Below are 13,365 nucleotides of genomic sequence, written 5' to 3'. Positions count from 1 at the left end.
ATCTTCCAGTGACTAGAAGTCTGTAAGTCTTATATATTCCCTCATTTGATTCTTCGACCCACCCCATTCCAGCCCCTCCCCGTGTCGTCCTCCTGGCCACCGCTGAGCATCCCTCAAGATTTGGCTCAAATGCAGCCTTGGCCGGGGTAAGAGAATGAGTCTGTCTCTGGCTCTCACACGACTACACACTGGCCTCAGTTAAACACTGATTTCTTTCTTAGAGATTTACACTTGCCAGGAAGTCCTGACCTACACTTGTCATATTCCCTTCACTCTGCAGCCCTTGCAACATGTCCTGTCTGCGTCTACCCTCTTGGCACCTTCTGAGGACGTGGCTGTGAACGGCACAGAAGCATTTCTGCCCTATGGAATTCTCAGCCTCAGGGCTTTCAGTAGTAAGATGCTGAATCAGTTTATTTATAAACAGAGAACTGGGCAAATAAATCAATTGTACAAATAAGTTGTACAAACCAAGGCTCTGACATGATAATCGTGCTGAAACCCAGTGTAATGTTTTATTCTTCCAAAGTCCAAGGACTCCTAAGAGGTTCTTTTACAGGGGACACTGCGACCATCAGAGATCCAAGCCGTTGTTTAAGGTCTCAAGGCAAATGGGCAGTTCAGGCAGGAGGGAGCTTGCTTGTCCTGGGCAGATTCTGGCCCCGCACCCCCACCTGCAGGTTGTAGCCCCGCTTTTGTGCCACCAGCGTTCTTATGCAGGCAGGAGGCAAGTGAAGAAGAAATAAATACCCATGGGCATGTGGGCATGTGTCCGTTCTCTTACTCAGAATGAGCTCCACAGGGAAAACAGACTTCCCGTTCTTAATTAGGCACTAATTGTTTCAGGAGGAGCCATTAAACCGAAGCTGCAAGAAACCCCACCATAAAGGTTCCTTTAAAGCAGTGAGCTCAAGACAGCAAGAAACTTGCATCACAAAATCTCTATGTTCCCTGAAGTGCATGTCAAAAGTGTATTTGACCTCTGATGTTTGTTGATAGTCTGTGGAACTGATGTTCATTTTTTTTTTTTTAATATATGATTACCAGATATATCCACTATTCTAATCCAGTAGAATCCATTTGGGAGACCTTTGCAATAGAATAGGGCTCGCTTGTTATTCAGAAACTTGTAGGATTTTAGGTAACCTCAAAAGCAAAATTAGATAGCAAGTCAGGGTCAGTACTCAGCTTTAAAAAATTAGGAAGTGCAAAAACATGTTAAGAGCAGCTACACTTACTCCATGTTAAAGATCAGGTTTTTGATACAGCCGTGAAATGATCTTCCCATCTTGAGCACTGATGTCCCCTCACCCTCTGGAACTCCCCCTATGTACAGGCTGGATACATTTATTGTCCTGCTTTCTGCTGATGGGCCCAACTTCATTTCTACAGGATTTGTCTCATCCATTTGGACAGTGATAACGCTAAAAGGTCAAAGGAGAAAAGAGAAGCTTTTAAATGTAATGAAACATAGCTATTTTAATACATAATTTCACAAGTTCTTACTGAATGACAGAAGTTCCCTGAAGACAAATTTTAACGATACTAAGTGAATAAAAAGGTGAGTCTTAAAAATTAACACTTACAATTGAACATCCTCCCAAAATGAATCACGTTATTAAATACTATTGAGTTCAATTCACTTGGGGAGAGTATTATTCTTTTACTTTACCTGTGATAAAATGTCCAGCATGCTTTTGAAACATTTGGTCTACCGCTCTGAAGGGATATATGTAGGAATGCTGATACAACACTATTTACTATTTTACTATTTGTTTTCTGTTTACTGTGTTCCTACTTACTGTTTGACATTATTATTTAGTATTGATATAATGCTGTCTACTCACACTATGGTACTATCTGCCACAGAATTAATCTGATGTAAAACATTTTACACTGGGCCCCAGAAAAGAGCAGGGTTGAGGTTTTTTAATTGCAAAAATTCCACAAATATCTTATTACCAAGCAGATGAAATTACTTTTTTTTTTTTTTTTCAACATTTATTTATTTTTGGGACAGAGAGAGACAGAGCATGAAAGGGGGTGGGGCAGAGAGAGAGGGAGACACAGAATCGGAAACAGGCTCCAGGCTCCGAGCCATCAGCCCAGAGCCCGACGCGGGGCTCGAACTCACGGACCGTGAGATCGTGACCTGGCTGAAGTCGGACGCTTAACCGACTGCGCCACCCAGGCGCCCCTGGATGAAATTACTTTTGAGGGAGGTTTTCTAGAAGGGCTCCAGAGTTATTCTGGAGCTGTAAAATCTCTGAATTTTCCTGACTTCATCCTAGTCATCCCAACCATTTTACTGCAAAGAGTATCCTAACATGGTTCCTACTGTCGGTCACCAGGGCCTTGTATGTGAATACCTCCCAGTCCTCATCAGAGAGATGGAATGCTCTTGCCCGTCACCATATGTGCCTTTGGGAGCACGCAGGACAGCTCTTCTCAGGTTTGCTCCGTCCCCAGAGTTAACGTGCACTTCAATGTGGCCTTCAATCAGCATGATGGAAAAGAAGGGCTGGGAAGGTTGCTGAGAGATTTTCAACAGAAAAAATATTGCCACGTGATTTTTAAAATTATTATGAAGACAATATGAGAGTATTAACAAGCAACTTATTAAGAATATCACCATCTAACACAACTCTTTTAAATTTTGTATATGAGTTTCTAATCTCTGTTCATATGATTTACATTCTGCTTTATGCTCTTATCATTAACCCTATCAAAGATTTCCCTTTCTACTTCATACTTTTTATTGCCACCATATGTACTAACAGATACATATACTGTAAATCACTGACCGATTTATTGTTAAAAATTTAGTTTCCAATTTTTCTTACCATACATAGTACTTTTGTTTTTTGCCTGTGAACATTTTTTTTTTTGGCCTAACATTTCTAAAAGTGGGTTTAAAAGGTGGAAGAGTTTGGAAATTATTAAAGCTTTGAGAATTATTTTGCACATTGAAAATTGGTCCACCAGCAGAACGGGAGTGTGAGTGTTTCACAATGCCCTTGTGAGCATTCTGTTTTGCTGAACAAGCAGCAAACTATGATTTGCAAATGGTCCTATTAAGATTGGTGGAGGCAGGGCACCTGGGTGGCTCAGTGGGTTAAGCGTCCAACTTCCACGGAGGTCATGATCTTACAGTTTGTGGGTTCGAGCCCCACATCGGGCTTTATGACGACAGCTCAGAGCCTGGAGCCTGCTTCAGATTCTGTCTCTCTTTCTGCCCCTCCCCCATTCGTGCTCTCTCTCAAAAATAAAGTAACATTTAAAAAAAATTTTAAGACTGGTGGAGACAAACAGTCTATTGGTTCCTCAAAAAGTTAAACATAGAATTATCATGTGACCTATCAATTCCACTCCTAGGTATATACCCAAAAGAACTGAAAGCAGGTAGTCAGACAAATACTTTGATGTAAATGTTCATAGCAGCATTATTAACAATAGCTAAAAGGTAGAAACAACCCCAAATGTCCATCAGTGAATAAGTTATGTACATATAATGGAATAGCAATTCAGCCATAAAAAGGAAGTACTGACACATCCCACGATGTGGACAAACCTCAAAAACATGCTAAATGGAAGACACAAAAGATCACATGCTGTTTGAGCCCATTTATATAAAATACAGATCATCAGGAAATTCAGAGATACAGAAGGAAGACCGCTGGCCACCAGGCACTGGGCTGCTGAGGGGACAGGAAGGGCCCGCTTGACCGCACAGGCTATTATTTGGGTGATAAAAATGTTTTGGAACTAGATAGAGGAGGTGGCCTCACCACATTGTGAAAGCACTAAATGCTAAGTGTTCACTGTAAAATGGTTACTTTTATGTTCTGTGAATTTCATCTCAACTAGGAAAAAAAGAAAAAGATTGGTGGGGCCCATAAATTACCACTCTGTCATGGTTAGACCCTTAGCCAAGTGGCTCAGGCACTAGGAGTCTACATACTGGTGTTCCAGTCCTGGCTCGGACGTATATCAGCTGTGTGACCTTCAGCAGATTAACAAGGTTCTCTGAACCTTTTTCCTCCTCAGCAAAACGTAGGATAAGCAGCATTCACCCTGCAGTGTGGCTGTGATCATCACACAGCAATGTCTACAAATAATCTTGCACAAAAGAGGACAGTATGCCGTGACCTCTACTTCATTAAGACCGTAAATTAGCATTCTGTAAAGCCTCTTCAAATTACGTGATATATGCAAGTTTGAGCAAAAGAAAGGGTATATCTATGCTCTTAAAATGGAATATAAATATGGAAACCCATCAACTTTTCTCTCTTCTACAGCTGCCCCACTGTGCTGATCACAGGCCACATTTCTCTTTCTGCTGACTTCAATCCTATTTGTAGATAAGGAAAATTGTGCTCCATGGAGCAGCACACTAAAAAACTCTACAGAACTGAAGGATTTACTTTCTTAGCCTTAGAATAAAGAGTAGCCACCATAACATGTGGAAAAAAAGCTCTGAATGAGCTTGAAAAGAATGAGGGGTAGACAGCAAGTATCTGCCTTCTCAGTAGGTAGACAAGAAAAATGTGTACCACAAAGAGTTCACTGATTCATAGGGGAAGACATTCAGCGATAGTAACTGCTACTTATTAAAATGCACACTTATAAACAACTGGCCACACTGCTATGATAATGTTCACGACCAAGTCATTTTCCAACTAGTGCTTCTTGAGCTTGTGGCTGAATAACAATAGCATTTGAGCTACTCACCCCGTGGGCCTGCCGATGACCCTGCTTCTCCCCATGCTTGCCCAGGGCAGCCAGGATGATGCCACTGCTGTTCTTGGTGGCAAATGTTGCCAACAGTTCCGATTCTGGCAACAAAGACCTGGGTGACAATTCAACATAGCCACCTTTCAAGAAGCTAACAGTTCGGATAGGCTGGTTAAAAAGGAGGCAAAAAGAACACCATCAGGACTCCTAAGCACTGAATCGCCCATGGTGGGGTTTACTGCTGGTCTCCCCATCATCTCTTTTCCATCCATCGCACTGTGTTAGATTTTGCTACCTTATTATGTTGGTAAGTCAGTGGACATTTGCAAAAACTCATTCAAATATTAATAAAAGGCTTCCTACCTCCAGTATACAGCCTTTTCTCACTCCATAGGAATTTCTGAGTAAATCAAAGGTTGATCTGGATATTTCCAGGTTTTTGATACAGCCCACATAGCTTTTGCTGGTGACACCTTTCCTGTAGAGAAGGGCACGAGAACAAGATTTGGATTTTATAACTCCATTTTTGAAAGAAGGAATAAAAATAGACCTACAGGTAAAGAAGATCTGCTTCTATGTGTCATTCTGCAGAAATGTCTAAGTCTCCCACTAAGAAGGGTATTGATGGTGAAGACTTTAGGTCTAATGAAGCCTCTCCTTAGGACCAAGGAAAGGGGTTGAATTTAGGGAGTTTGACTAAATGGCTACCTAGACAAAAATGCATCATATTTTAAGGGAAAGTACTGTAGTCACTGCAATTTAAATATACTCATTAAAACAGGCCAATTATAAGAAAGACAGTACACAGTCATAAGGAAACAATAGCACATAGATTGAAATCCAAATCAGTACTATATTTTTCTCTTTTTTTTAAACTTTTTATTTTTTTTCAACGTTTATTTATTTTGGGACAGAGAGAGACAGAGCATGAACGGGGGAGGGGCAGAGAGAGAGGGAGACACAGAATCGGAAACAGGCTCCAGGCTCTGAGCCATCAGCCCAGAGCCCGACACGGGGCTCGAACTCACGGACCGCGAGATCGTGACCTGGCTGAAGTCGGACGCTTAACCGACTGCGCCACCCAGGTGCCCCTATATTTTTCTCTTTGTTATTTATTTTTAGAGAGCGTGTGTGTGCACATGCGAGCAGCAGAGAGGGAGCAGGAGAATCCCAAGTAGGCTCCTCACTGTCAGCAGAGAGCCTGATGTGAGGCTTGATCTCACAAACTGTGAGATCATGACCTGAGTCAAAATCAAGAGTTGGGTGCTGAACCAACTGAGCCACCCAGGTGCCCCACTACCATATTTTTCTTAATAGAAGTTGCCACACTGCTGGTTGGGGTGAGGTTGTAATATGATCAGTCTCTCATTTCCAAAATATGGAGATGACTGAACATCTCTTAAGTTATACTCTGAAGCATCAGCTAGTCACAGGAGAACTCTGAAGTCACATGGTTTCCAGATAGAGTCACATCTCACTTTCCTTTCCCTCTGTGTTGAGTAGTGAGCTGCAGACCATTAGGCAACTACAAGATTTAGGGCAGATTTTAACTTTTCTGGATATGTTTCTTCCTTTGTAATTGAAGAGGCTGGTCTTGATAGATACCCAGGTCCCTTCTAGCATAAAAGTCTGTTATTTGGAATGTCTTCCTGGAAAGGGGGATCTTTTCTCCATTGTCTGCACAGTGTCCATCTCGGTAGAGTACAGATGAACTGTGGCACAGCTTGTTGCTACAGGAGCACCCACCCTGCTGCCACCATGTGAGGAAACGATATCTGGAATAGGGAATTAGGAAACTGGCTTCCAATCCTGGCTCCATCCTGGCAGAGGGGTAAGACCTGGGACAAGTGACCAACTCCCCCTGAAGTTTAAGTGTAATTCATTTCAAGATAGGGTGTGGGGGGAGGGTACTGGTGACTGTGGTGGTAAGCTGTGTCCCTTGGAACTTTCAGAAATTTCTGGCAAAGAAGAGGGGTGAGGAGTGAATCTGGACTGCTCAGCTTAACAGCAACCAGTGTGGACGCACTTCCGTGCCGCTGATTAGGAGTGCATGTAAGAACTCAGCTGTAGTTAGTGCGGTAGTAGTAGGGGAGTAGCTGTGCTACTAACTTCTTTGAAGACCACCGGGCTAGGTGAATCAGTTTGGACATTTGGTAATCCCACTCCCCAGAATCTATCTTGCCTCGACTGCTGGCCTTTGGTATAGGAGGTTTTTGTTTTTAATGGTGTGAAAGAAACTTCAGGCTTCATTTGTCCAGTCCAAAATGACACAACTAAGAACAAAGACCCACAGAGATCTTATGCAAATTATTAAAGTCACAAAGCTAAACATGAATCAGTGTTACAAAAGGATCTCATTGCCTTCTCTGCCACCTTTCTTCCAACTTCCTGATGCTGGTGTTTCAACTTTCACATACGTTATTCATTCTCATCACGCAAAGGAGAAATGCAGACAGCATGATTTTTTTTTTTTTGCCCTGAAAAAGATTCTACTATTCTGAAATGTCTAGAAGGAACAACTTATGAGTGAAAGTGGGGTCTAAGAATACTGTACCATATTAAGTAACAATTAGTAACAATCACTAGATGTTCTAAAGGCAACACATAGAAAATCATTAATTTTACTGCAGGAGGATTTCTTTACATCCCAATTAGTAGACACACAGTGGTTTGAATCAAGGCAGACGTTAGGGATTAAAATTTGTCCCTCACAAAAGATGATGAAGTCCTAACCCCCAGTACCTGTGAATGTGACCTTATTTGGAAATAAGGTCTTTTTCGATGTAATCAAGTTAAGATGAGGTCATTAGGATAGGTCCTAATCCAATATGACCATTGTCATTATAAAAAGGGAAATTTAGGGGCACCTGGGTGGCTCAGTTGGTTACGTGTCTAGCTCTTGATTTTGGCTCAGGTCATGATCTCGTGATTCATGAGATCGAGCCCCACGCCGGGGTCTGTGCTGACAACATGGAGCCTGCTTCGGATTATCTCTCCCTGTCTCTCTGCTCACATCCAAAAATAAATTTAAAAAGGGAAATTTGGTCACAGAGACATACACAGAGGGAAGACAGTGTAATAAGAAGCAAAGAGAAAGCCATCCACGAGCTGAGGAATGCCTGAAACTCCCAGAAGCTAGGAGAGAGGCATGGAACAGATTCTTTCTCACAACCCTCAGACGGAAGCAATTTTGCCGACACCTTGATTTTGGACTTGTAGCCTCCACAGTTGTTTAAGTCCCCTGGCTTGGGGCACCTTATTATGGCAGCCCTGGGAAACTGACACATTTGGCAATTACAGGCATGACAAATGGGCCATATGATATATACCTTACAATTCTTGACCTAGGTAATCCACCCACATAAATTGGATCTTTATCTAGACGATTGAGGTCAGAAGATGCTCCTGGAGTTTCACCTTGCTTCGTTTCTTTATAACTGGTGTTATATGCATCAATAACTGCTAGGAGTCCTAAAATGAGATCGAATAGAAGAGACAAGAAAATGAAAATCACTTTCTGCATTAAAGTAAAACCAAAGTTCATTTATAAAGACATACTCTTTCACATTCTGCACATTTGACCAGGGAGTGTTCTTGACTATTAAATCCTCTGTACAAAAGTCAGTGAATCCAGAATATACAAAACTAAAATGACAGCAGTATGTGTGTGGCAGAAAAGCGAATGGATTTGATCCTTGATTCCAATTCAGCATTTAATATTAAGTAATGCACCTGGAAACCATAGAAAAATAGAATTATAACATTTCTCCAGCAAAATGTGAATCCTGGCGTTTAGCATTTCAAAGAAAACAATGGCTTTCTATTAGAGTATCATTCAAGAATACCCAAGGAGCCACCAAGTACATAAAGACTGCTGATTTTGGAAGGATTTCTATGTCTATGAGGGTGACCAGTATCTCCTTGCCCTTCTGTGCACTTAACTTGCTTTCGGTTTCGCTGGAAGGCGATTTTATACCAGGTTCCGTTGTTATAGCGTCTGTCTGTAATAAGAGCAAGAGGCCCTGAACCCAGGTCAACTGTAACTCTAACTCTGCCACGCACCAGCTCGATGGATACAAAGTCTTTCTGTGAAGAAGAGAAAAGAGTTACCCAGGGCTATGTCATTCTTACGGATCCCCTTTCCCTCCCAAGGCAAGGATGGCAGAAGTCTTCCAAAGTCAAACTCAGAAAACTGGATCTGGCCTAACAGTCAGAGGTCTCTGTTAGGAAACTAAAGTGTCCGGGAAGACTTTCTAGAATACTACACTGATATAAAGGAGAGGAATGCATTGTTGCCCAAATCCACAACTCAGTAAGAGAAATGGAATCTTTGTATCTTTTTCATTGAGATTACATGGACCAGTCCTAAAAATAAAACTAGAAGATCCAGAGAGATCACGTGCACAATAGGATAAAAATAACATGAAATTCCTGTCGATGGAATTCAAAGGCCACAGTGATCACAGTGAATGTGGAGCAAGATATATGAAAGTCAAAATTTAATAACAAATGTTACTGCTCTCTACAATGATTGGAAGGCTGTTTTCTACTTGGTACTCTGTACTGTATTTTCCAAAGGTTCTTTGGTGAATTTATAATACATTTCTTAAAACGGGGAAATAGTATGGCATACATATGTATACATTATATTTGCATATGCTCATGAAGCAGTCATTAAACATAAATATCCTCCTAGCAATCTGACTGTATATACACGGTGGAGTCTGCTGTCCCATAAAGCCTCTTACAGTGCCATTTGAAGCAAGGTAGAGAAGAAGCCCGTTGGGTGAAAAGGTACTAAAAAGCATAATTATCTGAGTCACGGTAGCCCGGAGCGTCTTCTCCACAACCGAGTAACCACTCCCATCAAAATGGAAGGACGAGTCTTCGTTCTGGGGGCTGCAAAGCAGAGCAGATGAAATACAATCTATTCTCAGGAAGGCAGTTAAGGAGAAGAAATACCTTCATTGAGTTCTCTCCCTCACAAAAACTGGTAGAGCTATTATTTCCATAATCTGATAAGAAGCATAAATCATATCTTAAAATATGCTTGCCATGAGATTATGCAAAACAAATGCCAGTTGCTTTATATGGAAAGGAAAATGTAGGCAGTGTTGACTGTAGTAAAAAGGAATGTCTTCAAAGGATGGATAACTGCTCTAAATATTTCTACTTATCAAGTAGACTCTTTGTTCCAATGTCCTATAATGTAACTGTCCTTTCTTAATTCCAAAGCTTTCAGAGTAATTTTTATATTAGCATGTTATCACCCTCTGCTGGTTTTAACTAATACATCAGCTAAACTGGAGTAATGATGGAAAACAAACCTACATCGATGTAGCAGGACCACTGTGCAAAAAAAAAAAATCACTGACAAATATATATATATAATATATATATAAATTATATATATATTATATATATAAATAACTGACAAATATATATATAATATATATATAAATTATATATATATTATATATATCAAATCACTGACAAATATATATATATAATATATATATAATTTATATATATATTATATATATATCAAAAATCTGCAGGATGAACTTAGAACAAAGTTATTTAATACAGACCTCAGTACTTCTCAGGTGAGTGTTTTCTGGTCTTCCCCACACCTCAAAAGGCTGACTTTATTCACGCTTTAATTACAAAGTAAGTTTATCTGGAACATGTCCTAATAGGTTTCAAAAATGTTTCTGGGCTTCAGAGTGAAACTCGGACTTTGGTGTGTTTGGGGTAGGAATTTGTACTTCTCCCAGTGGAATAAGCAAACTCAGTGCCCTATCTCCAAGCAGGACAAGTAACCAGTGACACTGTTTCCATCCACAGAACAAACATAGCGGTGCTTTGTGAAACCTGAGGTTTCAAACTGATAGCTTCCCACAGTCCAGTTTTTTCTAAAGATTGCTGTCTTTTGACCTCTTTCAGGAAGTGTATATAACTTGAAATGCACTCTGCGTAAAGAAACTATAGACAGATACCATATGGTTTCACTCTTATGTGGATCCTGAGAAACTTAACAGAAACCCATGGGGGAGGGGAAGGAAAAAAAAAGAGGTTAGAGAGGGCGAGAGCCAAAGCATAAGAGACTCTTAAGAACTGAGAACAAACTGAGGGTTGATGGGGGGTGGGAGGGAGGGGGGGGTGGGTGATGGGTATTGAGGAGGACACCTGTTGGGATGAGCACTGGGTGTTGTATGGAAACCAATTTAACAATAAACTCCATATATTGGAAAAAAAAAAAAACCATCCGACTTCGGCTCAGAAAAAAAAAAAAAAAACTATGGCTTAATTCTCTGTTATTTAATTCCTAAAGCTGTGACTTCCTACAAGCATGTTCCATTGCTCTAGCTCTTGGCTGACCAGTTTCATGGGGTTAAGGATGCGGACTCTAGAACCAGATTGTTGGGGTTCAAATCCCAGTCCTTCAATTTACTAGCTGTGTGAACTCGGAAAAGTTACCTAATGTCTCTGCGCTTCATTCTTTTCATCTATAAAATAAGGAAAACAATAGCTCTCAGGAAGGCTGTGCATGATTTAATACATGTCAAGTTCTTTAGACAATGCTTGGCACTTATATGTTCAGTACATTTAGCTCTGATGATTCTGCTTTGTTCGGAGGTCCCTGAAGGGCTGCCATTTTGCCTCTTAAAACCTGAACCTCAAAAATTAAGTACCTTTTCAAAGAGCACACCCAAGAAAATAGTGAAACCAGGTTTCAAACAGAACTCCAGAAATCTGTCTTGTTCCGCTGCACACACCCTCTCCTTCCCCAGAACTCCTGAGTTCTCTGTTCTCAAGAATGTGGACTCTCTACTTCTGGCTTCTCTCCATCAGCAGGGCCTGCCCCAATGAGGCAGCACAAAGAGGGGTGCATTCAAATGAACCAACTTGTGAATGCACGTCTTCGGAGGTTCTTGACCCGGGGTCAATGACACACTTCTGGGGCTTGTCCCCTTGTGGGTCAGGCTTCCATTCTATAACCGTGAGGCCCAGGCGCCTGATCGCAGGTGGGCCACAGGAAGGCAGCTCCAGGTCCCTGCCCAGACAAGAGGCCCCAGCACAAATGAAAGCAGGGTTGGCAAAAGCACTTTACGGAAAGCTCTGTTCCAGACCCAGCAATTCCAGGTGAGAGTCCTGTAGTCAGGCAGGCCTAGAGAGACACCCTCCCTCCCCAGCCCTCAGCCCTGTGAGCCTTAAAGAATGACTAGGCCTCTGGTCCGAGCTCTCACTCATGACAGGGGTAATACCTACTGTGGTACCATCAGCACTCTGGGCAGCTGTTACGAGAGTGAATGGGGTAGCACCTGGGCCCAGGCCTAAGATGCTGCTTCACCTGTCACCTCCTCCTGCCACAGCACAGAGTACTTGCTCTGTGCTTTCATATGGCTCTCTCTCCTATACACCAGGAGATGTTGGAGGAGATGATGAACTCATGTGACTGACGTTGACCTTGCCAGCACCTAGAAGAGTGCCCTGAACGCAGGCGACTGACCTGTCCCAAAAGTCAGCTACACAGCCTATCACAACATCCACTCATAACTAATACAAGAATAAAGTCCTGTTAATCAAATAAAAAGGTTTTTTTTTCCATATTTAGGTGAAAACTGTTAGAATCCATGGTTTCTTTTGTAATATCCTTTAAGAATTTAAGAGATTGTTCATAATTATTAACATACATTGATAGCATATAAAGAAGTGTAAATATATTCAAGGAGGAATAAAACAAAAAATTCAATTCATTTAGTTGGTAATATAAGTAAAAGGGGCGCCTGGGTGGCCCAGTCGGTTAAGCGGCCGACTTCGGCTCAGGTCACGATCTCGCCATCCGTGAGTTCGAGCCCCGCGTCGGGATCTGTGCTGACAGCTCAGAGCCTGGAGCCTGTTTCAGATTCTGTGTCTCCCTTTCTCTGACCCTCCCCTGTTCATGCTCTGTCTCTCCCTGTCTCAAAAATAAAAATAAAACGTTAAAAAAATTTTTTTAATAAAAAAATAAAAAATAAATTTAAAAAAATATAAGTCAAAGTTACAGGTAAATGTTTCTATTGAGAAAATTATCTTTTTAAATCTAAAGGACATCAGTTGACCACACTAATGATTTAAAATGGCAGGTTACACGCAGAGGTGCAATGCACACTGAATTCTAATCACTGGTCTGCTAAAATTGATTCATTTACTAGAATTAGTTTAATTCTTTGAGCTCAAGTCTTTGTCTAATAGGGTAGGGATGGTTGCCTAAAATGAAGACAATTCAGTTTACAAATACAGACAGAAAGCATCAGCTGTGTCTGTCTCAGCACTTGCCATGGTATGTGTTCTGTGGAACACCAGCAACTCTGGAATGCTGCTTTTTAGAGAGTTTGGGATCAAGTGAGTTTGGAAATGGTGCAACTCCAGCCCATCCCAAGGACAAGGTTACTGCACATTCGCACATTAGGGGCTCTGGATGCTTCACAATCAGGAAATGTACTTAATCATTTAACGCACTATTTCCCAAACATTTATGGTCAGGACACATCTGACACCCCCACTTTAAAAAAGTATTTATTAATATCCTATCAAACTAATATTCTTTAAAAAAAAACACACACACAACATACTTTAGAAGTGGTA

The 13,365-nt window shown here is 41.3% G+C and overlaps 1 protein-coding gene across 1 annotated transcript in view; it reads right to left on the bottom strand.

The window, feature by feature from the left end:
- The window catches only part of LAMA1 (laminin subunit alpha 1), a 166,094-nt gene that overhangs the window by 11,610 nt on the left and 141,119 nt on the right, over positions 1-13,365 (bottom strand). Inside the window, exons 49-55 of the mRNA XM_043558326.1 lie at positions 9,483-9,633; positions 8,676-8,820; positions 8,064-8,205; positions 5,098-5,212; positions 4,732-4,902; positions 2,370-2,533; positions 1,239-1,424 (exon numbers count right to left, since the gene is read on the bottom strand). Coding sequence (XP_043414261.1) covers positions 1,239-1,424; positions 2,370-2,533; positions 4,732-4,902; positions 5,098-5,212; positions 8,064-8,205; positions 8,676-8,820; positions 9,483-9,633 — 1,074 coding nt within the window. The remainder of the gene's footprint in view (positions 1-1,238; positions 1,425-2,369; positions 2,534-4,731; positions 4,903-5,097; positions 5,213-8,063; positions 8,206-8,675; positions 8,821-9,482; positions 9,634-13,365) is intronic.

This window comes from Prionailurus bengalensis, chromosome D3, assembly GCF_016509475.1.
Source record: "Prionailurus bengalensis isolate Pbe53 chromosome D3, Fcat_Pben_1.1_paternal_pri, whole genome shotgun sequence".
In the NCBI taxonomy this organism is placed as follows: Eukaryota; Metazoa; Chordata; class Mammalia; order Carnivora; family Felidae; genus Prionailurus; species Prionailurus bengalensis.
This window is presented reverse-complemented; position numbering and strand designations above follow the sequence as displayed.